Below are 26,575 nucleotides of genomic sequence, written 5' to 3' on the forward strand. Positions count from 1 at the left end.
CCACGACGCCACTGAGTAAACTTGCTACTTTTTCCATAGCACCAAGGGACCTTTTATATGCAATTTCCCATAGACAGGACAGGACATACCACGGCTTTGATATACCAGTCGTGAGGCCCTGGTTGGGACATGAAAAACATATAAACAGAAAATGGGTCCACAGAGGGTTCAGTTTCATCCTCCGACCCAAAAACTTCAGGCAAGCGTTCAACCGAATTAGCTCAATCTCCAACGCACACACATACACAAACAAACACCACACACAGACACACCGGCATTTTCACAAAACATACACGTACGTACGTACGTACGTACGCACGCACACATACCTATACATACGTACACTTACTGTGCATCTTAATGGCATAATTTGCTGTGATAATTTCATTGATACGGTTATGCATAGTGTCGGTTTATTAGAGCGAAACGTTTCTAAAGTTTTGTTATCAAGACTAATACCACGTCGGGTATTGTGTGCAACAGTACTAGTAGAGTTCGGTTGGGTCATTGGGTAGTTCAACCAAATACGGCAAAGACTATTAACTGAAAAATATGAGTAATGTGTCTTCTCATTCATAAGTGGTAAACAGGAAGCCTGATTTAATGTTTGAGTGAGCATAAGTCACATGTTTATGCTGTAAGTCTGGCGAGACCTTGTAACACAATTACATATGTCTAATTTGGGATTTGACTCAGAGGCTACGTTCTACTGATATGAACTATTTACTAATAGGCATTGAGCGATCTGGCAGGAATGAATGAATCAGTTAAAATGACATTTCTGAATTTGCTGCATTTTAAGATGTTTCCGAAAAATTAAATATTTCTACTATTAAACTTACATATTAAATATATTTTCTTGTTTAGAATATCAGTGTCTGTATATTTAATGTGTTTTTGGTCGTAAGAATCCCAAACTTGATTTTCTCTTCAAATAATTTCGTACGTACGAAAAAATATATTTTAGGAAATAAAATGAAATTTAACCTAGTACAAATAGTAGTACGATAAGAAACACGTTTCATATACAGCCACTAATATTTTATGCAGAAAAATATATTTGATATGTAATTACAATATTTAAAAAGTATCTGTTAGTCGATAACATCTTAAAAATTGCAACACTCAGGAATGTCCCTTTAAAGAGTTTTTTTGTTGTTGTTTTTGTTTAAGGACAGCACTAGAGCACATTGATTTATTAATCATCGGCTATTGGATGTCAAACATTTCATAAAACTGACATTTAGTCATAGAGAGAAAACCTGCTCCATTGTCCTGCTAGAAGCGAGAGATCTTTTGTATGTGCATTCTAACAGATACCACGGCTTTTGTTATCAAAGATAACTAATACAAAATATAATAATATATTTATTTACTGGCTGAATTGGCCACGGCTTAGTTTAAGGTAACCGTAAAATAGGGCCATTGGGCAACCCAAATATAAATAAATTGTCACACAAATAAATATGAAATGCAATTGTAATATCATATCGAAATTTGTAAATTGGATATATATATAAATGATTGTTACACAAATAAAATGTCATGTTTGTTTAATATAGCAACGTCACAAAAATGAAAATAAATCACAAATAAAAATACATCGTAATCCAATTCATATAAAATTCACAAATATATAAAATAAATAAATAAACGGTACTGTTGTTGAGCGAGAAACTGCCGCTATTAACAGTAATATTTACTGATGTCCACAAGTTACAATGTTATCCAGTGTTAATCAAGCAATTGATCCAACATCCAGCCGTGACGAGTTCCGTTTGAAAACAATTGCCATACAGTTTATAATTATCCAGCCTGAAATATAAATTAAAACAGCAGCAGCAGCAAAAAACAAAACAGAAAAAAATTAATAGAAGAAGGGTAATAGGGTGGGTGGGATCTATATAGAATACTATACGAGTTTTCGCTAGATATCATTTTTACGAAATGAGTGAACTTCCCAAACGTATCAGACCGAACGAAAGTGAGGTCGGATACGTTTGGGAAGTTCACGAGTTTCGTAAAAATTATATCTAGCGAAAACGAGTGTGGTATTTTATTTATTACCCTCCTTTAAATTATGAAAAATAAATAAATCAATCAATCAATTTTGTAGCCTATTTCAAGACCGGATGTTGATTTGCATAACTAGCCGGTGCACGACTACGTACCGCCGCATTGAGAAATAGTTCGTTGTACTTTCGCTACTTCTCAGTGACGTTTTCAGGGGAGTGGTGTAGACGTACTTTCCCATAAATTTCCATCGGGTTTCATTTTTTAATTTAAAGAAAGCTGTAATGTACATGCATCAATATATACTCTTCAAAAAAAGAAACGCAAAAGGGTACAAACGGGTTATAACTCCGATTTTATGTTTCCTACCGGTTCATGCTTTGTGAATATAAGGTCATTGCATGTCCCAAACACATTCCCACGGTTACATTCGATAAAACGCAGCTACTGTACAATAAAGTTCCAAAATGTGAATATTCGCAAAAACGCAGCCACGTGCAAACCATGTCACCACTGCACGTGCGTTGTCTGCACGTGCAACATGAACACCGACAGTATAAAAGTGCAGGGTGTTCGCTTGCCTGGCCTCTGTATCTGGCCGACAGTTGACAATCCAGGACATGCCACGTCTCAGTGAACCGCAGAGAAACAATGCCATCGGCCGACTAGACGCAGGCGAATCCAGAACGGCCGTTGCCAGGGCATTCCATATGTCCCCAAGCACCATCTCCAGACTGTGGGACCGTTACCAGCAACATGGATCAACACGTGACCTCCCTAGATCCGGTCGACCATGGGTCACTACCCCCGGGCAGGACCGCTACATCCGGGTACGCCACCTTCGGGAACGATTGACTACTGCCACCTCAACAGCCGCAGCAATACCAGGTTTGCGCAGGATATCCGACCAGACCGTACGGAACCGCCTACGTGAGGTAGGAATTCGTGCCAGACGTCCAGTTCGAGGTGTCATCTTAACACCACAACACCGTCGACTCCGACTGCAGTGGTGCCAGATTCATCGACAATGGCTCAACTGCTATGGAGACAGGTGTGGTTCAGTGACGATTCCCGATTTCTGCTCCGACGTCATGATGGAAGATGTCGCGTGTATAGGCGTCGTGGTGAACGTTATGCGGCAAACTGCGTGCAGGAAGTGGACAGATTCGGCGGGGGTAGTGTCATGGTGTGGGCAGCCATCTCACACACTGGCAGAACTGACCTGGTCCACGTGCAGGGCAACCTGAATGCACAGGGCTACATTGAGCAGATCCTCCGGCCACACATCGTTCCAGTTATGGCCAACGCCAACGCAGTGTTCCAACATGACAACGCCAGGCCTCACACAGCACGTCTCACAACGGCTTTCCTACAGAACAACAACATTAATGTCCTTCCTTGGCCATCGATATCACCAGATTTGAACCCAATTGAGCATCTATGGGACGAGTTGGACCGACGCCTCCGACAGCGACAACCACAGCCCCAGACCCTGCCCGAGCTGGTAGCAGCCTTGCAGGCCGAGTGGGCCACCATCCCCCGGGACGTCATCCGTACTCTGGTTGCTTCAATGGGCAGGCGGTGCCAGGCAGTTGTCAACACACGCGGAGGCCACACCCGGTATTGACTCCAGATGACCTTGACCTTGGTGGTGTGTCCTATCACTTACTCACAATGGACTAGAGTGAATTGTGAACAATCCTGCAACATTTGGTAATTATCGGACTCACCATTCAATAATTAAATCAATTCTCCAAATGTTACGACAATGTGGTTTTGCGTTTCTTCTTTTGAAGAGTATATGTTTATTTTCATATTGGGTAAAACTAATGCATAATTCCATATTTTAAACAAAACGCCCCCAAGAAACAAATGTTCCCGTTACCCCACTGGTTATGCTAATAATGATGAATTCACAAATCACAACTGCAGGGGACAATATTTCGAAATGTGAGGGAACCGGAAGTCGGTTCACCTGGTTTTTACCTAGGTAACCAATTGTTTGGTTACGTGAATTATATTTGCGTAACCCGTGGGTTACCTGATCGGTTACCTCAAAATTACTTTGAAATTATATTTTAAATACATAGTTTTTAGCTCAAACATGAAGTTAAAACAAATACAAAAGAAAACATTTTATGAAAAAAAAAAAAAAAAGTCTTTAATGCTTGCTAAAGTTAACAATATTATAAAAGAACTGAATATCAGCCCTAGTACTGAAACAAAATACAGGGGCGTACCCAGACATTTTCTTAGCATTACGCACGCCAAAGGCGTTCCTGAGCGGGGATATTCGGGGGGGGGGGGGGGGGGGGGGCTTCCCCTTGTGAAAAGTTTGAAACTCAGGTCTCACTACACAGATGTCATCTGCCATTGAAACCCATGTTAAACTGCCCAACTTCAAGCGAAGATTGCCCATAGAACGGGTTCTCGTTGGCACTAACAACATACACCATTGCGAACATACATTATATAAGCATTTATTTTCACTCCAAAATTGAGAATATTTCCGTCTCAGTTTTTTGCTATAAGACCGCATCTGGCAGTAGTAGGCCTACTGGTCCGAACAGTTGGTTCATTAACCGATTCACTCCGGCTGTCACTTGCGCTATATACCCATGTCCCAAAAGGTCGATGCACAATATTACAAAATAACATGGGCAAAATACAGCCAGAAGGCTTACCATTAAACATACATATTGTTTTAATGCTTCACCATTTCCTAGAAGTGAATATGTGAACACTAACATATGTCACAATTAGGAACTACAGTGGAACGTGATGAATGAATTCTCACCCGGAAGTGATCTGTGTAGTGAGACCTCAGGACGCCTGTAGATGTAATCTGAGCCCTTGTTTTTCTTCTCTTTTTTTGTAATCTTTTTTTCGAGTCAATTTTAAGAGGATGTTTTATAGAACAATTACAGACAGCCTCTACCTATTCCCGAATTTTGTTTTTGCATTACGCATATGCGTACTGTGCGTAATGGGCGCTACGCCTTTGAAATATATACATAATCATTTGGAGAGATTCCTTTTTGCGTTTTGCGGTGACTATGCTACTTTCACTTTATCGATGGTACTTCTATACTACATTGACGTTCCAAGTGTTTTTTTTTTTAAAGCTCATTATGCGATGTTAGTATTGTTCAAATTTTGTGACACTTTTTGATTCCTGTTTACGTTAAAACTGTTTTAACATATGTAAAATTATAGGCAATCCAATATTATGTCTACATATATTCCTTTAGAGATAAAATAGCAGCAGATAATTTAGCCGTCCCCAGCGGTCTGAGTACATTTCTTTAAAACTTTTGGCTCGACTCTATACTGAACATTTACTTTAGACTGGTTGCAATTTACAACTGTTGAAATATAACGTTGTTTACTGATTTGCTGTACATCAAGTATCTAAAATTCAGCCTAAAACATTTGTCGAAATACTAGTAGTATGTCTGCGTGAATAAACGTCCTGTAATCGTGAAGTTTGCAAGTTTTAATTTCTGAACGTTTACAGGTCATGACGTAACCAGTTTGCGGTTCGCGTAAATTTAACTTTGCGTAACCGACACGCGAACAGAACGGCGGTTCGCGTGAAATATTGTGCCCTGCAAATGACAATAACAATTTGTTGACCAAAAATCCAACCAATAAGAGAATAACAAGTGTTTTTGCAGTTAAAAACGTGTAGCTTGCAAAAGCAGCTGAGTTCACGTGAAAACTAAAGTTATAACTTTAAGGTCGACGACAGTCACTTTTCGCGCCCTTCTTTTGGCTTTCTTTGTACACAATAAATAGGCCTATAGCATATCTTACCGTAATTTCACTTGAAATCCATATTTCGTAAAAGGTACACTTTTTTAATCACAGAATTTTCTTCAAACACATTCAGGTGCTTCAGTAATGTTCGAACAAAAAAAAAAATCAATAGGAATTTTGCATTGGATTTTTTCCAGCATTCTTAAAACGGAAACGTCATGTACCCCCAGTTTGTGGTTATTGTAAGGAGGTGCAAAGTGACGTCATTGGAATTCTGACGTCATTCAAATTCAAAATTAGCTATACATGTATTATTACAATGCATCGCCACATTAAAATAAAAACTGGTCTACTAACCTTGACCCCTGTTAAATTTCTACAACAAGCAAACAACGCTGTTTACAGGTCGGTATATTTTACTTTTTCATAATTCTACAAAAAATATTATTTTAAGTTTAAAAAAAAAAAAAAAACTACCTTTCGAGTTGCCAAATAAACAAAATCGGTAGCAGACGATACATGTTTACGATATTTTATTTGTGCATTTTATTTTTCAAGATGTATATAGCTTTGTTTATAGAAATAATACATATATACAATATTCAATTTTATTTATTTTATATATTTTATTATTATTTTTAATTTAAATGTCTCGCGACATCCGATGAATGAATGAAATATATAGTAAAACTTGTGGAATGTTGACAACGTAATTTTTCATGAATGAAAAAAAAAGTCCCGGTAGACTTACTGCTTCATTGTCAACCAATGAAAAAACGTACATCCGGTACGACCCTCGTGGCGCGTACCGTATTTATACGACACCGCTATATATTCACCAGGTGGGTGATAATTTCTTATATTACAGCAATCAACTAGCCGGCAAGGCTTGCAACGTTTAATTTTAAAAATTATAAATCTAAACTACGTCACGCCGTTGCATGACGTCACTTATAACAATGCTGTTTAGCACTACTAAACCCAATACATTTAATTGTTACAACAACCATTACAAATATAAATTCTAATAATTTAATTTTATAAAAGATTATGACTTTGTTACTTTGATAACTTGATTTAATAGAAAGATTAAATCTTATTATATTAGTCGTAGGACAGTGGTTAGAATGGATAAAACCAGAGAATGGGTTCACTGAGGGGATTTGATCCTTCGACCCAAGCAGCTTAGGCGAGTGCTCAACTGACTGAGTCAAATCCCGTTCTCAGTGAAGGAATGAACGAACGGAGCAACCAACGAACGAATCAATTAATGACATCAAATTCTTACTATCTCATTCCCATGCACGTTTAGATTCATGTATAACTCTCATTATTATTTGGATAATCTAATTAAATTTATTATTTAATAACTTCCCAGGTAGCTCGAGTAACTTTTAACCGTCCCCTTGTATACAACATATCAATAAGACGAGGGTTAGAGGTGACTCGAGCTAGTTCCCAGGTAGGTTCAATCTACCCTAGCTTCACGGTCAGTTGTGGAATGGCCCTTTCTGCATTTGTAATCGAATACCAACGTGGATTTCTAAAGATGTTTAGGGTTTGCTTCATTGTAATGTGACACCCTTAGGCTAGTCGCTTTCATTTGTTCAATATTGTGAATGAAATTATACAATCTTATACTTACAAGATTCAAGGGCAACAACTGTTGCTAGTGTATTATGAAGCAGATATCACAGTCGTCAAATTTTCTCTCCGTCTCTCACCATCTCTCTCTCTCTCTCTCTCTCTCTCACTCTCTCTCTCTCTCTCTCTCTCTCTCTCTCTCTCTCTCTCTCTCTCTCTCTCTCTCTCTCTCTCTCTCTCTCTCTCTTTTTTTCCTTCCTCTGTGTATGTCTCTCTGTGTCGTTGTGTCTGTCTGTCTGTATGTCTGTCCCTCTCTCTCTCTCTCTCTCTCTCTCTCTCTCTCTCTCTCTCTCTCTCTCTCTCTCTCTCTCTCTCTCTCTCTCTCTCTCTCTCTCTCTCTCTCTCTCTCTCTGTGTGCCTCTCTCTCTGTCTCTCATTTTCCTTCCTCTGTGTATGTCTCTCTGTGTCTGTCTGTCTCTGTCCCTGTCTCTCTCTCTCTCTCTCTCTCTCTCTCTCCCTCTCTCCCTCTCTCTCTCTCTCTCTCTCCCTCTCTCTCTCTCTCTCTCTCTCTCTCTCGCTCTCTCCTCTCTCGCCTCTCCCTCCCTCCCTCTCCCTCCCCTCCTCCTCTCTCTCTCTCTCTCTCTCTCTCTCTCTCTCTCTCTCTCTCTCTCTCTCTCTCTCTCTCTCTCTCTCTCTCTCTCTCTCTCATTATTTTTTGCCAGGTTACGTTTTCGTTTTGTCACTATTCGAATAGTTTAAATAGTTTTAAAATGTCCCAAAACACAACACGATAAAGCGACTAACTAAAAATGTAAACGCGCCAAAAGGAATGCAAGGAAAAAAATGTGTGTCACCTTTAGTAGTAAATGGGGTTTGTAATTGGATATTGTGTGAACCTATGATCTGACCGTGTAACTACTATAACAACATATAGGTGTATACGTTCTTATCAAAGTTACCAAAATTCCAGCAGTTGATCAACATTTTAGAATCCTACTGTATTAAAATGTTATGCCTAAGACACACCATTTCATCGTTATGTGTAGAAATGGTTTCTTCTTTTCTTTTTCTGTAAAACTTTAGTGGGGATGGGCGGTTCTTTCGCATCTTTTATTCTCATAACAAAGAAGTTAGTAATGATCCTAAAATTAATGTTTGAGTTGTAGGCATGCGCAGGTGTGCACCAGCACTCGATAAAACTAGACAAAACTTCATATATGTGGTTTTCTGAGTTCTGTATTCCACGAGTGTATTTCCTGCAGGAAACCCCGATTTATTACATACTCTAAATTGGAATTTTTTTTCCAAATAATAATTTAGAAATTGTAACACTGCTAGCTAATGACGGGGATTTCTAAATTAACACAACTAGGTCAGCTGTGTTACTACGCGGACCGAAGAACCACCAATTATTACACATAGGAATATAGTTCTATTTAACAAAGAAATAAGAAAGAACGAGTGAAAAGTTACCTATAATTTTAATGATATTGTTTGAAATGCCTTTTAAAGAAAATGTAATAGCTAAAATTCACGAACAATATAATATTTAATTTGCTCGTAATACGTCAGAAAACCTTCAGCGTGCCAGTTTTATCAACGAAGAAAAATGTCAAGAATTGTTCACTCAGTGTCTGAGTCGTCATCGGTGTGTTTTCTTTTATTGATGTTCATGGAATTATTCGTTGCTGAAAAGTTTAAGTTTATATTAAATGTGCCTCCATAAATCATCGCTCCACTGAATAATCCGGTTGACAGTTCATTCAAGTTTTCTACGTGAGGAGACGGCATGGTTGCTAAAGTCGACGACAGTCACTTTTCGCACCCTTGTTTTGGCTTCGTACACAATAAACATAGCATATGTTACCGTAATTTCACTAGAAATCCATATTTCGTAAAAGGTGCAATTTTTTAATCATAAGATTTTTTTCCAAGACATCCAGGTGCATTAGTAATGTTAAGAAGAAAAAAAATTCAATAGCAATTTTACATTGGAATTTTTCCAAAAAGGAAACGTCATGTACCCAGTTTATGGTTATTGTAAGGAGATGCAAAGTGACGTCATTGGAATACTGACTTCATTTAAATTCAAAATTAGCTGTATTATTACAATGCTGCGCCACATTAAAATAAAAACTAGTCTACTAACATTGACCCCTGTCAAATTCCTATAACAAGCAGACAACGCTGTTTACAGGTCGGTACTTCTTTTTTTTTCTTCATAATTCTGGACAAAATATTAATTTGAAGTTTTGAAAGATGAAAGAAATAAAACGTACCTTTTGTCAAATATATCATATCACAAAATTACGGTTGGAGATATTTTATTTATTGAAAAAGAATAAGAATTGTGTACGATGTAACGAAGCCAAAACAAGGGTCCAAAAAGTGACCGTCGTCGATCTTAACTATCGTGGATTAAAAGTTCGTTGGTTAGTAGTGTTCCCGTCTCAAGTTTTGGTATCGCGCACATTAAATTGTAAATATTTGTCACCGTTTTCGTCTATTTTCAGTTCAAATTTTCCACAAAATAACATTGTAAACAAACCAAGCACAAACTTTGTTTACATATCGCGAAGGGCGTTCCCGGTAACCATGTGCTATAAATAGTAGCGTTGAATACGGTATAGTTCCGGAAGTTGAGTTGAATACGGATAGTTGTATTCAATTCTTGTATTCAGAGCTGTATTTATATAGTAAGATTTAATGGGTATGTGTGTATATATATATATATATATATATAGATAGATAGATAGATAGAGATAGATAGATAGATATAATGCAAAATCCCCCTGGCAAAATAAAGTGGCCCCCGCCTCTTGTGGTGATTTCACTGTACTGTAGAAGTCGCCACCGCCCCTTGTGATGATTTCACTGCACTGTGAAAGTCGTCCCGCCTCTTGTGATGATTTCACTGTACTGTGAAAGTCGCCTCCGCCCATTGTGATGATTTCACTGTACTGTCAAAGTCGCCCCCGCCCCTTGTGATGAATATACTGCACTGTGAAAGTCGCCCCCACCCGTTGTGATGATTTCACTGTACTGTGAAAGTCGCTCCCGCCCCTTGTAATGATTTCACTGTACTGTGAAAGTCGCCCCCGCCCGTTGTGATGATTTCACTGTACTGTGAAAGTCGCCCCCGTCCCTTGTGATGATTTAACTGCACTGTGAAAGTTGTCCCCGCCCCTTGTAATGATTTCACTGCACTGTGAAAGTCGTCCCGCCTCTTGTGATGATTTCACTGTATTGTGCAAGTCGCCCCCGCCCCTTGTGATGATTTCACTGCTCTGCGAAAGTCGCCCCCGCGCCTTGTGATGATATCACTGTGTTGTGAAAGAAGTCTCCGCCTCTTGTGATGATTTCACTGTGCTGTGTAAGAGGCCTCCCCGCCTTGTGATGATTTCACTGTGTTGTGAAAGAGGCCTCCGCCCCTTGTGATGATTTCACTGTGCTGTGTAAGAGGCCTCCGCGCCTTGTGATGATTTCACTGTTGTGAAAGAGGCCTCCGCCCCTTGTGTTGATTTCACTGTGCTGTGTAAGAGGCCTTCGCGCCTTGCGATGATTTCACTGTGCTGTGTAAGAGGCCTTCGCGCCTTGTGATGATTTCACTGTATTGTGAAATCACTTGTGTTCATGGTGGTCTAATGTTCGTGTAATTCATGGACTTGTGTCGTCAACTGAATCATCTTTGTTTTGTTTTGTTTGTTTGTATTTGTTTTTCGTTCTAATATATTTTAAATAGTCATGTTCATATGCTTACCTTCATTTGAAACCCAATAGCCGAAGTGTATTTTTGTGCTGGGGTGTCATTAAACATTCATTCATTCATTCATTCATTCATGCATTGTCAAATCTGAACGACAAAACCGTAATACATGATCAGGGCCGTATCTGATGGGCATTTGGCAAAATAGTGGGTGATTCCGTGAATTTGTATCTAGTGCCTCGTCTATAGGAGGAAAGCCACTCCCGAGGAGATCTATGTTGGAGATTTCAATCCTACTGCGCCATCACGAAGAGGACTGCCACTCCAAGACTAGTTTACTCAATCAAAATTAGCACCGGACAGAGCTCATTAGAATAGGTACAGCTGTGATGGCATGCACTCATACCAGTGATGATATCCGGTGTTCGCGAAGGGAGAGCATAACCTGCTCCACCGATGGCACCCGTCGTGAGTACTGCCACCACAGCTGTCAAGTATGTTACTTCACCTAAAACGATAAACAAAAACGTGCCAGAGTTTCACCAAAGAGATGAAAAGGTATGCACAAGTTCATTATATGGAATAGCATCAGCCATCAGTTTGGTCAGTGATGTATCGTATTTACTAGATGCAGCCTCCAACTATCTATCATAAAACGTTTCGAATGCCCTCAGGAGTCCCTGGACATTACCACTCCGATGGAACAACTTATGTGCCAGAATGATATGGCGTTATTTGAATTATGTACGCCCTAAGGTATCGTAGAAGTTGTGATATGTAGACACCAGAAGCTGGAGCAGAAGGTTTATTGCTCGACATGAAGGGGAAATTGACTATTGGAAAGCTGTAGTAATCCCTTTTGTCATACAGCTTAGTTTGAAGACAAGTGTCGTTTTGAATCTATGTGCATAAATCGAGGTATGACACTGATTTAATATCTTCATATGTTTCTTTTATTTCTAACCCTTGTGGGTAAATCAATGGGAGGTAATCTGTAATCCTGCTATTATTGAATTAGGTAAGATCATTAATATAGCGGAAAGTAAAGTTAAAAGATTTAGCCAGATTCTGTTGTTTCGATTTAACCAGATTAGTCAGAAATTCTGATTCATATGCATAGAGAAACAAATCGGCAAGTATTGGAGGCACATTTGGTGCCCATGGGGATTACTATTTCCTGTCTGTATGTCATATCTCCAAATTTAAATTATATGTTGTTGACATCAAAGAGGAAGTTCAGCATATCACATATGTCTGTCTCAGTTTACTTTACTCGGGATTCACTCTCAGTCTTTACGGATTGTCCAGATCCGTGGACGATGGTAATGTATTTATATCTTCATTCACCGTTCTTTGTAACAAATGCCCCATTGGTTAAAGACTGGAATTTTCTTGTAGGGGATTGTTGTGTACAATGTTGAAAAATTATATATTTTAATATTAGTCAACTATGTGGGGTCATATTTGGCAGCTGGAACCTTCGCGAGGTACATGGGGGCTAATAATTGTCTAAAGGTCCCAAAGACCATCAAACTTTGGTCCAAGACAAATGGTCACGAGGCAGTCATATTTGACCCCACTACAAGCCAAATGTGTGAATGACAGTAAAGTTTGTTTTATCTAACGACGCCACTAGAGCACATTGATTTTTTTATCTTATTATCGGCTATTGGACGTCAAACACATGGTCATTCTGACACTGTTTTTTAGAGGAAACCCGTTGTCGCCACATAGGCTACTCTTTTACGACAGGCAGCAAGGGATCTTTTATTTGCGCTTCCCACAGGCAGAATAGCACAAACCATGGCCTTTGTTGAACCAGTTATGGATCACTGGTCGGTGCAAGTGGTTTACACCTACCCATTGAGCCTTGCGGAGCACTCACTCAGGGTTTGGAGTCGGTATCTGGATTAAAAATGCCATGCCTCGACTGGGATCCGTACCCAGTACCTACCAGCCTGTAAACCGATGGCCTAACCACGACGCCATCGAGGCCGGTGTTGTACAGAACCATATCTGTAAGGCTCTTTTAAAAATTGATTCATGGACTAATAAGTGACAGCACAAATATTGATCGTTGAGAAAAAGAAAAAGAGTTAAAGTTTGTTTTGTTTAACGACACCACTAGAGCACATTGATTTATTAATCATCCGCTATTGGATATCTGGAACACTTACTGTTACTAATAGAACTTAATCATTCAAATTTATTATTAAAAAAGAAGATAAATAAATAAATAAATAAATAATACACACACAAACAAACAAAACGACCAACAATCTATAAAGAACATACCCGACATCTACCCACCACCTACGTCAAAGTTTAGATCCGCTCCGTGGCGTGAACTGTGGCATATATTAGAATATATACAATATTGTGTCCCAGTCGGTCACCCATCCTGGTACAAACCAAGTTCAGTGCTGCCTTTCTACATTATTAACGAGAGGCAAAGCAAAACATGTTCATGTTTACACGTCCATATCCAGTCAAAGTCGAAATTTACACGTTCATATCCAGTCAAAGTCGACGTTTACACGTTCATATCCAGTCAAAGTCGACGTTTACACGTCCATATCCAAAGTCGACGTTTACACGTTCATATCCAGTCAAAGTCCAAGCATGTCCACCCAGGGCCTGAGCGCAGCTTTCTGACTTTATTAGTGATTAGTGAGTCTAGATCAGATTTACGAATTTATTATTCAGCTTGTTATATAGTTCAGGCGCGGATCAAAGGATGTAACTAGTGCCGAGGGTGCGCACCTCCTAACTTCAAAGTATCCCGAAGTTAGTGCTTATATAACGTATGGCTAGTATTATTATTATAATGAAGTGACTTTTTAGCGAGAAGATGGAAAATGAGCTATACACACATAAACTACATGTTAATATACTCTGGAATAATGTAGATAACCCTTTAATTTGTGTGAACCCCCTTCACTCAAAACATCATTCAGCTGCCCCTGTAGTCTTCGCTACTACACGGGTCTGGCATGCTTGACGATATTGAAACTAAACACAAGTAAATTAAGCAAGTTAATTATCTGATTTTAGATAAATGTCTTCCGTTTGGTTGGCTGTGCGGGTTTTAAACGCCCATAGGATTTGTCCATGGGCGCCGGTGCCGCGAGAAGATAAAACGAGTGTTTGGTCGCCTAACACCGAGGTGCCTGTTGTGGGCAAACAATGAGCCTGGCTAGATTACCCGGATTAGTGGATACCGGCCAGCATTTCAGGAATCCTCGTCAGTCCGGTGATGTATTCAGGCCCGACGTCTGCTTTCAAACATTTGAAAGGAATACTTTTAGCTTATAATGTAATATTTTGGGTGAGTAATAGAGGAATACTTTTGGCTTATAATTTAATATTCTGGGTGAGTAATAGAGGAATACTTTTGGTTTATAATGTAATATTCTGGGCGAGTAATAGAGGAATACTTTTGGCTTACAGTTTACTGTAGTGTTCTGAGGGATTACTGTAATATTTTTTAAGTGTTTGGCTTATAATGTAACATTCTAGTTGAGAACCGGCCTCGGTGGCGTCGTGGTTAGGCCATCGGTCTACAGGCTGGTAGGTACTGGGTTCGGATCCCAGTCGAGACATGGGATTTTTAATCCAGATACTGACTCTAAACCCTGAGTGAGTGCTCCGCAAGGCTCAGTGGGTAGGTGTAAACCACTTGCACCGACCAGTGATCCATAACTGGTTCAACAAAGGTCATGGTTTGTGTTATCCTGCCTGTGGGAAGCGCAAATAAAAGATCCCTTGCTGCTAATCGGAAAGAGTAGCCCATGTAGTGGCGACAGCGGGTTTCCTCTCCAAATCTGTGTGGTCCTTAACCATCTGTCTGACGCCATATAACCGTAAATAAAATGTGTTAAGTGCGTCGTTAAATAAAACAGTTCTTTCTTTTTCTTCTAGTTGAGAAATATATGAATACTTTTGGCTTATAGTGTAATAGTGTAATAATGAGTGAGTATTAAAGCTATAATATTTTTGGAGGCTTATGATATAATAATCTGGATGGATAATAAAACGATGCCTTTGGATTACAGTGTACTAGTATGGGTGAGTAGTTCGTAGAATAAATACCATTGGCATACAATAAAATAGTGCTTATTTATTTAAGATGGATTCGAATACTTGTAGCTTATAATGTGATATGTTTGGGCTAGTACTTTATTTCTAACTGCAAGGAATACTTTTGGATTGTAATATAATATTACTGGTCAGGAATGCACGAATACATTTTGGGTAATACTCTGGGTGAGTAGTTTAACTTTATATTTGAAATGAATGTATTTGGCTTATAATGTCATATTTTGGAGGAGTTCTTGAATTTATTTAAATTGGAACGGAATAGTTTGGAATTGTAATGTAATATTCTGGATGAGTAGTCTATTTAAATTGAAATAAATGAATGAATGTTTAACGACACCCCAGCACACAAAATACATCGGATATTGTGTGACAAACTTAGGTAAATGCAAAACTGAATATTTAAATTGGAAAGGAATAGTTTTGAAATATAATGATATCCTGTGTGACTCATTTTAATTGACATAATGAAAGGGATATACCTCAGTGATTACCGCCATGGCTTGAACATTGGCAGATCGAGCACATTTGAAGTAAGTAGGGTCATAATATTCCGAAACCAAAACCGCCACCAAAAACCAACAACGAGACAATTGTGAAGAACATATGTCTGACAATTGGAGCCTGGATACCTCGCTTATTGGGGCGATATGGATCGCAGTATCAGTCCTCGACGGTGGTTCCAGTGGATTAGCATTTAAAATTTCAGTCTGCCGTATCTTATGTATCAAAAGCCGCGGTATTATTACGTATTCGTCATATATTTCGTACTACATGCTTGTAACATTGTTGTATTTGATGGTAACCTGGTGAACATTGCATTCGTGGTGTTGCCTGTAATAGTGTTTTATTTGACTGTAAACATTGTTTCCGTGGTGAACGTCTGTAACAGTGTTATACTGGACTATAAACATGTAAACATTGTTTTTGTTGTGCACGCCTGTAACAGTGTTATACTGGACTATAAACATGTAAACATTGTTTTTGTTGTGCACGTCTGTAACAGTGTTATACTGGAATATAAACATGTAAACATTGTTTTTGTTGTGGACATCTGTAACAGTGTTAAACTGGATATAAGCATGTAAACATTGCTTTGGTGGTGCACGCTTGTAACAGTGTTATACCAAACTAAATATGTAAACATTGTTTTCCTGGGGCACGCCTATAACAATGGTATACTATGTTATACTAGACTGTAAACATGTAAACATTATTTTCGTGGGGCACGCTTGTAACAGTGTTATACTAGACTGTAAACTGATAAACATTGTTTTCGTGGTGTACGCTATGACAGCGTTAAACATGTAAACATTGCTGAGTGGGCTCCACACAGTTAGTGTTGTGATTCTCCCGTCTCTACGATCCATCGCCGGGCAACGTTCAACTTCTTCCCGCCCAGACATGTCTGCCAGGTGATGCTGGTATACATATTGTTTTAATTATCACATGCATTAACATGAGTATATAGGTCTACTGCATTTTCTGTATTCATTTGATACGTTGGCTGTATGCAATGTGATGATCAGCTGATTGTAGCAAGGAAAACATCCACTATATTTGTATAGCATATCCGTTAACTTTTTTCTCTTAACACTGCATTTACAAAAGGTTGATTTTTAGTCTGTATACAGAAACGTATTGAGCTTTTCAATAATGGAGAAGCGAAGGCTAGACTGCATAAAAATGTCTTCATATTAAAAAAAAAAACGTACTTAAATTTCAGATCATTGGCTGAAAATGCATTCATGTTTTTCAAATTGCCTCCAATTGATATTGAGCTTTCCTCTTGTATTTTTGTGTTTGTATCGTCGTGAATTTTGTCTTACAAATATAGACACGTGAATCTGTTTTAATAGGGTCTTTTAGTGTTTGGAAAGACTATGCAAAATGACAGAAAGTTCAAGACATTTTCTTTACCTCATTCCAAATCTACACCAGACCTTGGCGTTAAAAACAATTTGAGAAGAGTGATTAAATTTTGCCCCTCTATCTTGGATGATGGAGCCATTTTAAGACTATTTAAGATATTACCAGACTGATACCATATAATATATTCACAAGCTAAGGGGAGCCAACTATTACACTCCTTAAAACTAGTCTCAGGTGAGTGATGGGGAGCGAGAGCGAATCTGCTACCCAGGTTCCATGCACTACTTAAACGTTAAACCATCTCAGATTTCAGGACCAGGAATTTTGGGACTAGGAATTTGGTTTTATATAACACTACACGAATATTCGCCTCTGGTGGAGCGAGATGATTTCGTCATCCCCGCCTATGTCGTCATGGTTTCTGGCAGCACGTGCATATTGGCGGGAATAATAGGATGGACAGGAACTGTTGGTGAGAAGGCAGCTCTTCTGAGCACGGTGAGAGTTACATGAAAGGTTATACAGAGGGTTTTGTAACTAAAGTACCCCATAAAGTGCATGTACCAGAATAGAAGGTTAGGACCTAAGGTCATTAATTATCGAAACTTATGTCAAAAACTAAAATATGTATGCACGCACGCACACATGCACGCTTATACCATACCCATACATACATACATACATACATACATACATACATACATACATACATACATACATACATACATACATACATACATACATATATACATACATACATGCATTGAGTTTGCTGCATCGTTAGATGTTTCCGACTAATAAAATATTTCTACGATTAAATTTACATATTAAATATATTTTCTTGTTTAGAATATCAGTGTCTGTATAATCAATGTGTTTCTGGTCATCTCAGTATTTGTAAGAAGCCCAAACTGGATTTTGTCTAAAAATAATTTCGTACGTACGAAAAAATAGTTTTTAGGAAATAAAATGAAATTTAACCTAGTACAAATATTAGAACGGTCAGAAACACGTTTAATATACAGCCACTAATATTTTATGCAGAAAAATATATTTGATATGTAATTACAATCGTTAAAAAGTCTCTGTTAGTCGATAACATCTTAAAAATTGCAGCAAACTCAGGAATGTCCCTTTAAATGTTCACCCAATATATACAATAAAGTGTAAAATGAAAACAGCGCAGTCATGTATAACATTTTCAATAAAGCTATCTTGTATTTAAATAAATAAATACGAAAAGTCTGATTTTGTTCTTCCACCGATCTGCCACCACAGACAACTATTCACGAATATCCCTCTACTCATACACTTATGTATGTGTGTATTTTGTGATTTTCAGTATTCAGGGTGCATGGTTGTCATCCTGACTGCAGAAATAGCGGGCGCTGTTGTGGCATTTCTCTTATATGACAAGGTAAGAAAAATAAGCGGCAGAAACTAGTGATGTTCCAATGATCGATATTTATTGAAAATGTATCGGGTTTTACCTCTACGATGATCGATTATAAGAATACATAATCGATTGTGTTAAATGTAATAATGTTCCTCGAGTTTAAATAATGGCATTGATATGGTTGGGATTTGTTTTTATGCGACCATGAAGAAAAATTATATTAAATAGTTATAAAATGTAAAATTACTGATTTGTAGGGTTTATCCCGGTATACTAATAACTGAGAATTGGCCTTAGCGATATATCGTAGTATGTAAATTTTGGCAATACCAATCACTATGAAAACCTGCCTTTTGACATACAAGTGTTTTGATTTGGTTATAATCTTGTTTAATTTTGTTTTTTGTAGTTGTTTTTGTTTGGTTTGGTTTTGGGGGTTGTTTTTCTTTTCTTATTTTCTTTTCATTTTTTTTGTTTATATTCTTGTTTAGAATTGTATTTAAATTCTGAAACAAATTGGCACATTCATGTCATTTACACTTATTTTCGTGCTCATATTCAATTAACTTTCAAGCACACTGTTCAGGGTCCACAGTGGTTAGTGAGAGAGACAAGACGTTGTAGTGTCCTTACACCTACCCACTAATAGGCCGATATCAGCTTTTTTACCCCCACCCCCTTTTTTAAAAATGCTAATCAAGGATGTGTGTATGTACTTACCTGTATCATCAAAGGTACCACCTATCCTGTGTTTTAAGTTACTGTCACCTCGATAAACATCGTTTGGCGGCGATTACTCACCTAAACGATGTTTGTCTCACGACGTGCCTGTTTGACATTTGTCAGGGCGCGGCAGGGGAGTCAACAAGTAGACTTCCGTGAAGTTTTAACATAAAATAAATGTGTTGGTGTTGAAAGATATAGATAAAATATAATGAGGTAGTTTAGTAGTGGGGAGGGGGGAGGGGGAGGGGGAGGGGGAGGGGGTGGGCGACGGTAAAGTGGTAAAGCGCTCGCTCAATGTGCGGTCGGCCAGAGATCGATCCCCGTCGGTTAAATAAAACATTTCTTTCTTTCTTTCTTTTTAGCAGTGGCTATATGGTTATATCAACGTTCACTTCATCAAGATAGGTTTCGCCCGGTTCCATAAATTTATTATGTAGACATCTGGTGCAATAAATGTCAAGATGTTTACAAAACAGATCGTGGAGTTTATCGTGGTGAATTGCAATGGATAGATCAAGAATCTCTCTCTCTCTCTCTCTCTCTCTCTCTCTCTCTCTCTCTCTCTCTCTCTCTCTCTCTCTCTCTCTCTCTCTCTCTCTCTCTCTCTCTCTCTCTCCTTTTGGATTTATTGTTGACTTTACAATACGATGCCAAGAAAATCATCGTTAATAGATATTGTTTAACAATATTACGGTTACATACTAACAATTAAACTTCTGTTACTTTTAGACGACTGAGAAAATAGAACCAAGATTAAATCTCACCTTTTTTACGAAGTACAACAAAGCACACGAAACAACCAAAGCGGTTGATAAAATGCAACGCGAGGTAAAACTAGTATGTTCTTATTGTTTTACAGTTTTCGGGTTTTTCTTTTTTTAGTTCCCGATTGGTCTCGTCTCCTCTTTTCTGTCTGTCTGTCTATCTGTCCGTACGTCCGTCTGTTCCACATATAGCTTTCCGCATTATTTGTTTTTGGAATGTCTCAAGATACTGAGTTGAGATATTTTGTATAGCTTTATCATGTGTACTTTTACAAATCAAGTTTGACTTTTAAAGAGACACACCCTAGTTACGGCTAGTTGTTAACCATTACGGCGTTGTTTTTCGCTATTAAGCGCATTTATTCACAAATAAAATTGCACTTTACTTACATTTTATTATTTAGAATACACATATCCATTCACCTGAAGTGCTTTTTGGTAATCCTGGTAATCCTGATGTTTGTAAAACCACGAAATGCATATTTTTGTATTTCTTAAAAAGCCGCGCGCACTCGAGAAAAAATCGTTAAGCAAGCGAGGTCCAATCTATTTTTAGAGGGAATCTTCCTGTGTAAACGTCACAGACGTTGGTATACCACGTGGCCGTTATCATTTTGGTTCGGTTTGTTTTCTCGTGCACGGTTCGCGCAGTCAACATCCGATTTGTTGTCGTTTGCTTGTTGTTCATTTGTGAGATTCTTTTTCACAGTTCGTGAACATTTTCAGTAACAATAAAGTTCAGACAAGTAAGTGTCTCAATACAAAACGTTAGAAACCCCTTAAAACCAATACTTACCATATCTGGAGAGGGGATACAACCAGGACAGAACAGTTGGAACATGTCCAGGAGAGGTGAAAGGAACGCACCCCAAGTCTGTGAAATTTGTCGTGACGTAGGCATTGTTGAGTTCGAGCGACAGCTACCGGTGACATCAGAATACTAACTTTCAAAATTATTTCAAGCAATTGGGACATGGGGATTCCTATGGTATTTATCGTTATAAAACCTGCTTTTTCACTCCATTTGATAAAAACGTGATCTAAGTGTGTTACAGGTTTGTAGATTAACCAAATTATAATTTATTTTCGCTGGATGGAACTAGGGTGTGCGGCTTTAAGGCGACTTACCCATTTTTGACAGAGTAATGGCCCTTGAACTCAGTATATACGAAAATTAGTTTTTTCGGACGTGTTTGGGGTTTTACCGGCTTCGGTGGCGTCGTGGTCAGGCCATCGGTCTACAGGCTGGTAGGTACTGGGTTCAGATCCCAGTCGAGGCATGGGATTTTTAATCCAGCTACCGACTCCAAACCCTGAGTGAGTGCTCCGCAAGGCTCAATGGGTAGGTGTAAACCACTTGCACCGACCAGTGATCCATAACTGGTTCAACAAAGGCCATGGTTTGTGCTATCCTGCCTGTGGGAAGCGCAAATAAAAGGCCTGTCGTAAAAGAGTAGCCTATGTGGCGACAGCGGGTTTTCTCTAAAAAACAGTGTCAGAATGACCATATGTTTGACGTCCAATAGCCGATGATAAGATATAAAAAAAATCAATGTGCTCTAATGGCGTCGTTAAATAAAACAAACTTTACTTTACTTTTTGTTTGGGTTTTTTTTTTTTTCGTTTGGAATGCCTCAAAATATTGAGGTTCAAACATTTTAGTATAGTTTTATCACGCTCTGTTACAGATCAGGTATGACGTTCATGGCGATTTAGTATGGGATATAAAAATCTACTGGGCCCGGTAGTGGACAGAATGCTCGTTTGTTTTATTATTATCTTCTTTTTGAGTAAATGTTACTGTTATAAAAGATCCCTTGCTTCTATAAGAGATTATATACTGTAGCAGCTGGGGATTTTTTTCTCAATTTATAGAGGGGCGGGACGTAGACCAGTGATAAATTGCTCGCCTGATATGCGGTCAGTTTGGCATTGATCCCCTTCGGTGGCCCATTGGGTCATTTTATCGTTCCGGCCAGTGCACTACGACTGGTACATATCGAAGGCCGTGATATGTACTATCCTGTCTGTGGGAGGGTGCATATAAAAGATCACTTGCTACTAATGGAAAAAAGTAGCGGGTTAACTCTTTAAGGATTATATGTAAAAATTACCAAATGTTTGACATTCAATAGCCGATGATTAATAAGTCAATGTGCTCTAGTGGTGTCGTTAAACAAAAACTTTCATTTTCAAGTGTCACAATAATCACGTTAGATCCCAAACAGCCGTGTTGAAGAATGTGGCGAGGTGTCGTTAAACAAATATTAAACACTGTGCAACGGGGGGGGGGGGGGGGGGGGGGATACCGGGGACTCACCCCCTAAAAATATCCAAAATGTCCCCTTTTCTCTTCTTCTGTTTTCCCATTGGGATGTCCTTTTAACGAGTTGGTTCGTGTGTTCTTTTCCCGTTAGGGGCGGGACGTAGCCCAGTGGTAAAGCGCTCGCTTGATGCGCGGTCGGTTTGAGATCGATCCTCGTCGGTGGGCCCTATTTCTCGTTCCAGCCAGTGCACCACGATTGGTATATCAATGGCCGTGGTATATGCTATCCTGTCTGTGGGATGGTGCATATAAAAGATCCCTTGCTGTTAATCGGAAAGAGTAGCACATGAAGTGGCGACAGGGGGTTTCCTCTCTCAATATCTGTGTGGTCCTTAACCATATGTCCGACACCATATAACCGTAATTAGATGTGTTGAGTGCGTCGTTAAATAAATCATTTTCTTCCTTCTTTCCCCGTTAGTCCCCCCCCCCCCCCCGCAAACTATTTTCGAAATCCGCCCCTGCTGCGAAGTGCAGTTCAGTACACCACCTATATCGTTTCTGTTAAAGTTGCGCTGCTGTGGTGTAGAAGCTTACACTGACTGGACAGACACTCAGCCGTACGGACGGGAGATATCTCGCATACCGGTCTCCTGCTGCAAGAATACATCCAAGGACTGTGATTTTAAGAACATCAAACCAGCACGAAAACAAGAGGAAAATATTTATCATCTAGTAAGTATCTTTGTTGGACTGTCAAGTTGACGACAGTGGTTCAGATCTGGTTAAGGTTGGATCACAATTCCATTCACCTTTCTCATTTATCACTGCCTATCATTCTCATTAACTGTTTCCACTGCTTTGTAAGTTTCCTCCGACTCGGTTTTCTGAGCTGTCTGCACCATCACTACCTACCTTTTTTTCCACCAAGGGTGCAGTCTATGTGTGCTTCCCTGCATTCACCTGGCATCATCATCCTCTGCTGCTAATAAAGCTGATCTGACCCACGGCAGTAACGACTGCCCGTGTTAAAGGAGAATAGTAAGTGGTTGCAGGTACCTTTTAAAAAGCCAGAGGTAACCACTGAACAATCTCCAAAGTGTTCAGGTTAAGATCACAGTTAAAAGATGTTTGAAAATGACAGATGTGTGGAACGGAGAGAAGAGACACGCACCTGTCACGACTGGAAAGACAAGGACTGGGATGTGGAGGTGAACAGCGAAATAAGTTGAAAGATAGGAGTTGCCAGATATGAAAGCAATGCAATAGAATCCAATGAACAGAAAGGAAATAAGGAAGCGGGGAGAAAAAGGCATCTGTCAATAATTCTTTTTAAAAATCAAATTTTAAATCCTGCTTTGGACGACTCTATTAGTGGATCTGATCAACGTCAACGGTACCACATGTCCACATCACTTTTTATTAGATGAACCTAAACACTACTGGAATAAACTTGCCAGCAGCGTAGCGAACTTGGATTTTTTTTTTTTTTATCTAGTCGCGAATTCGAAGTGACGTCAGTTCATGTCAGATCTGGTGACAGGTAGTGGACAGTAAGATCCGATGTCAAACAGACTATATTTCTAGCGCTACCAATGAGTGCAAAAGGTGTGTTCTGTCACTGTTACTTTCAAGTTTGGTTATTGTAAAAGACAAAGGCGTCGGCGGGTGCCAGCAACTGCAGGAACCAAGGTGTTTGTGTTGTTTTTGTTTCTGTTTGTTCAGGGGGTGGGGTTATTATTTTTTAATTAACATTATTTTTTAAACAAAATTGAGGGATGAGTAGTCTTTAAAGTGGGTGGAAGTGCTTCTTCCATCCACCCACCCCTTCCCATTCGGAAGATAAAAGATAACGAAGGTCCGTCAATACTAATGAGTATACAATTTATATTCTTTCTAATATTCAATGTTCAAGTCCTGTTTTTTGGGCACGCAAATCGCTGTCTGGGATGTTTGATCAGGACATAGTCTAGTCTGCTAGAATAACCTGCTGCTGTTAGTGTTTTGTTTACATGTTTTGTTTCTATATGTATAAATGCTCTGTTTCATTGTTGTCAAAGATCACGTCCATTGTAGGGACCTCTGGTTGTTCTGTCAATCTAACTAAAAATGAAGCCAATGCTGTTATATGTTCTACTGTTGTCAAAGACTACTTTCATTTACAGGGCTGTCTGTTTGCTCTTTCATTTTGGATGAGAACAAGACTCCTGGTCATGGGATGGATCACCGCAGGATGTGCCTGTTGGCAGGTCAGTACATGCATTCTCTGACGCTAGTACAAGGCATGTAATTCTTCGGCCGATTCCACAAAACACATCTCGGCAACATGGTCGAATTTCGATACATCAAAACGCTTTTTTTATTAATAATAATTACAAGAGTATGATATTTTTTAATTGTACAGAATATGCTATGTCGTTATTTTCAATACAGAATATGGAAATGCTAATGATTAGATTATCAGCAATCAGTTCTCCAAGACTGCTATATCAAAAGCTGTTATGTCTGTGGGAAAGTGGATATAAAAATCGCTGCCTGTCAACTGAAAATGTAACGTGTTTCCTCTCTAAGATTAAGTGTCACAATTACCAAATATTTGACTTCCGATAACTGATGATATCTAGTAGTGCAGTTAAAAAAACAAATTCGATTATTGGCTTTATCCCATTCAGGACGGGCGAGAAGTCCGCTCAGCAGGCCTTGGAGAATGTTTCATTCTTATCTTCATGAATAAAGCCAAGGGGCGGGATCCTAGCCCCGGGGTAAAGCCCCTGCTTAATATGCGGTCAGCCTAGGATCGATTCCCATCGGTAGGCCGGCTTATTGGGCTATTTCTCGTTCCAGACAGTGCACTATGACTGGTATATCAAAGGCCGTGGTATTTCTTATCTTATCTGTGGGATGGTGCATATAAAAGATCTCTAAGACTATATGTCACAATTACCAAATGTCTGACATCCAGTAGTCGATTATTAATAAATCAATGTGCTCCAGTAGTGTTGTTAAAGCAAACAAACTTTAATTCTTCTCTTTTTTTTCGAATAAAGCCAGTGATCCATATCATTAACCTGTGTATTGTATTGTGACAGGTGATCGGTATTTCGTGTGTCTGTTGCTTCCATAAAGCCGTGACGGATGGGTACGGCTGAGAAATGCGTCATGTCTTGAGAAATCTGCGTCATGAATTTCAACTACATCATTCCTTCACCATCATTGTAAGAACGCCAGTGCTGTGCGGGTTTTGACAATGACCTCAGCAGACGTAACTCATACACGTGTCGAGTAACGGACTGGTGATGCGTGCTATGTAGGACAAAAACAGAATGTCAACAGACGTGAATTAACTGACCGACTGATAAATACAAATGTATATCTTCGTCTTTTGGTCATATGAATGTTTATTTGTTTTCAGTTAAAATGTTTAATTACTGTCCTCACACCTTTAAGTAAATATGAAAATTAAGTTTTTGAGAAGGAAAAAAGAAGGTAGAGAGAGAGAGAGAGAGAGAGAGAGAGAGAGAGAGAGAGAGAGAGAGAGAGAGAGAGTGTGTGTGTGTGTGTGTGTTTGTGTGTTTGAGAGAGACACACAGAGAGAGAGAGAGAGAGAGAGAGAGAGAGAGAGAGAGAGAGAATGTGTGTCTTTGAGAGAGAGAGTGTGTGTGTGTGTGTGTTTGAGAGAGAGAGAAAGAGTATGTGTGTGTGTGTTTGAGAGAGAGAGAGAGAGTGTGTGTTTGTGTGTGTTGAGAGAGAGAGAGAGAGAGAGAGAGAGAGAGAGAGAGAGAGAGAGAGAGAGAATGTGTGTGTGTTTGAGAGAGAGAGAGAGTGTGTGTGTGTGTGTGTATGTATATGTGTGTGTGTGTGTACACGTAAAAGTCCGCGTGTTTGAGTATCACTCGACTTTCTGGGATTACACTAATATAACAGATATATACTGTCATATAACGTTATTTTATGAGGACTAACACTAGATTATATTACAAGTAAATACAGTTCGACACAGATAATAGTGGGATGATACCCTATTCTAAACGTGTGATAGCACAGTGTTTCATAGTTGTTTGGATCCAAATGAAAAATAAAGATGTAATAAATCGTATATGACTCAGGCTCAGTTAAGAAAAATAATAAAATAACAAAGTGAAAGGTATTTCTGTTTTATTTCAAAACACTGACACGAGACATAAAAACTATATACAATGAAAGTGCGGGTGAGATAGGGTAGGTAAGGTTTCAGTAATACATTTTAGTACCAACCTTACAGGAACGACGGCGCGGGGAGGAGGTGCAGTTGGGTGTGGGATTTACACTCGAATAATTCTGAATCAAATTAATGTTACATGTATTTACATTTTTCAGTATCTGTCCTAATGCATTTCGGATGTAGAATGCGG

At 39.0% G+C, this 26,575-nt stretch overlaps 1 protein-coding gene across 1 annotated transcript; it reads left to right on the forward strand.

The window, feature by feature from the left end:
- The first annotated feature begins 6,129 nt into the window (after positions 1-6,129).
- Positions 6,130-25,694, forward strand: LOC121382103 (CD63 antigen-like). The gene is made up of 7 exons (XM_041511599.1): positions 6,130-6,177; positions 17,339-17,530; positions 18,375-18,449; positions 19,884-19,982; positions 22,755-22,919; positions 24,350-24,433; positions 25,274-25,694. Exons 2-7 carry the CDS (start codon positions 17,447-17,449, stop codon positions 25,331-25,333), a joined length of 567 nt encoding a protein of 188 aa, XP_041367533.1. The 5' UTR covers positions 6,130-6,177; positions 17,339-17,446; the 3' UTR covers positions 25,334-25,694.
- Positions 25,695-26,575: the final 881 nt, after the last annotated feature.

Source organism: Gigantopelta aegis, chromosome 9 (assembly GCF_016097555.1).
Source record: "Gigantopelta aegis isolate Gae_Host chromosome 9, Gae_host_genome, whole genome shotgun sequence".
NCBI lineage: Eukaryota > Metazoa > Mollusca > Gastropoda > Neomphalida > Peltospiridae > Gigantopelta > Gigantopelta aegis.

Coding starts and splice junctions, on each gene's coding strand:
- LOC121382103 (XM_041511599.1), top strand. CDS start 17,447: ATGGTTTCTGGCAGCACGTGCATATTGGCGGGAATAATAGGATGGACA. Junction 17,531..18,374: donor AGGCAGCTCTTCTGAGCACG/GTGAGAGTTACA, acceptor TGTGATTTTCAG/TATTCAGGGTGCATGGTTGT. Junction 22,920..24,349: donor AGGAAAATATTTATCATCTA/GTAAGTATCTTT, acceptor TTTCATTTACAG/GGCTGTCTGTTTGCTCTTTC.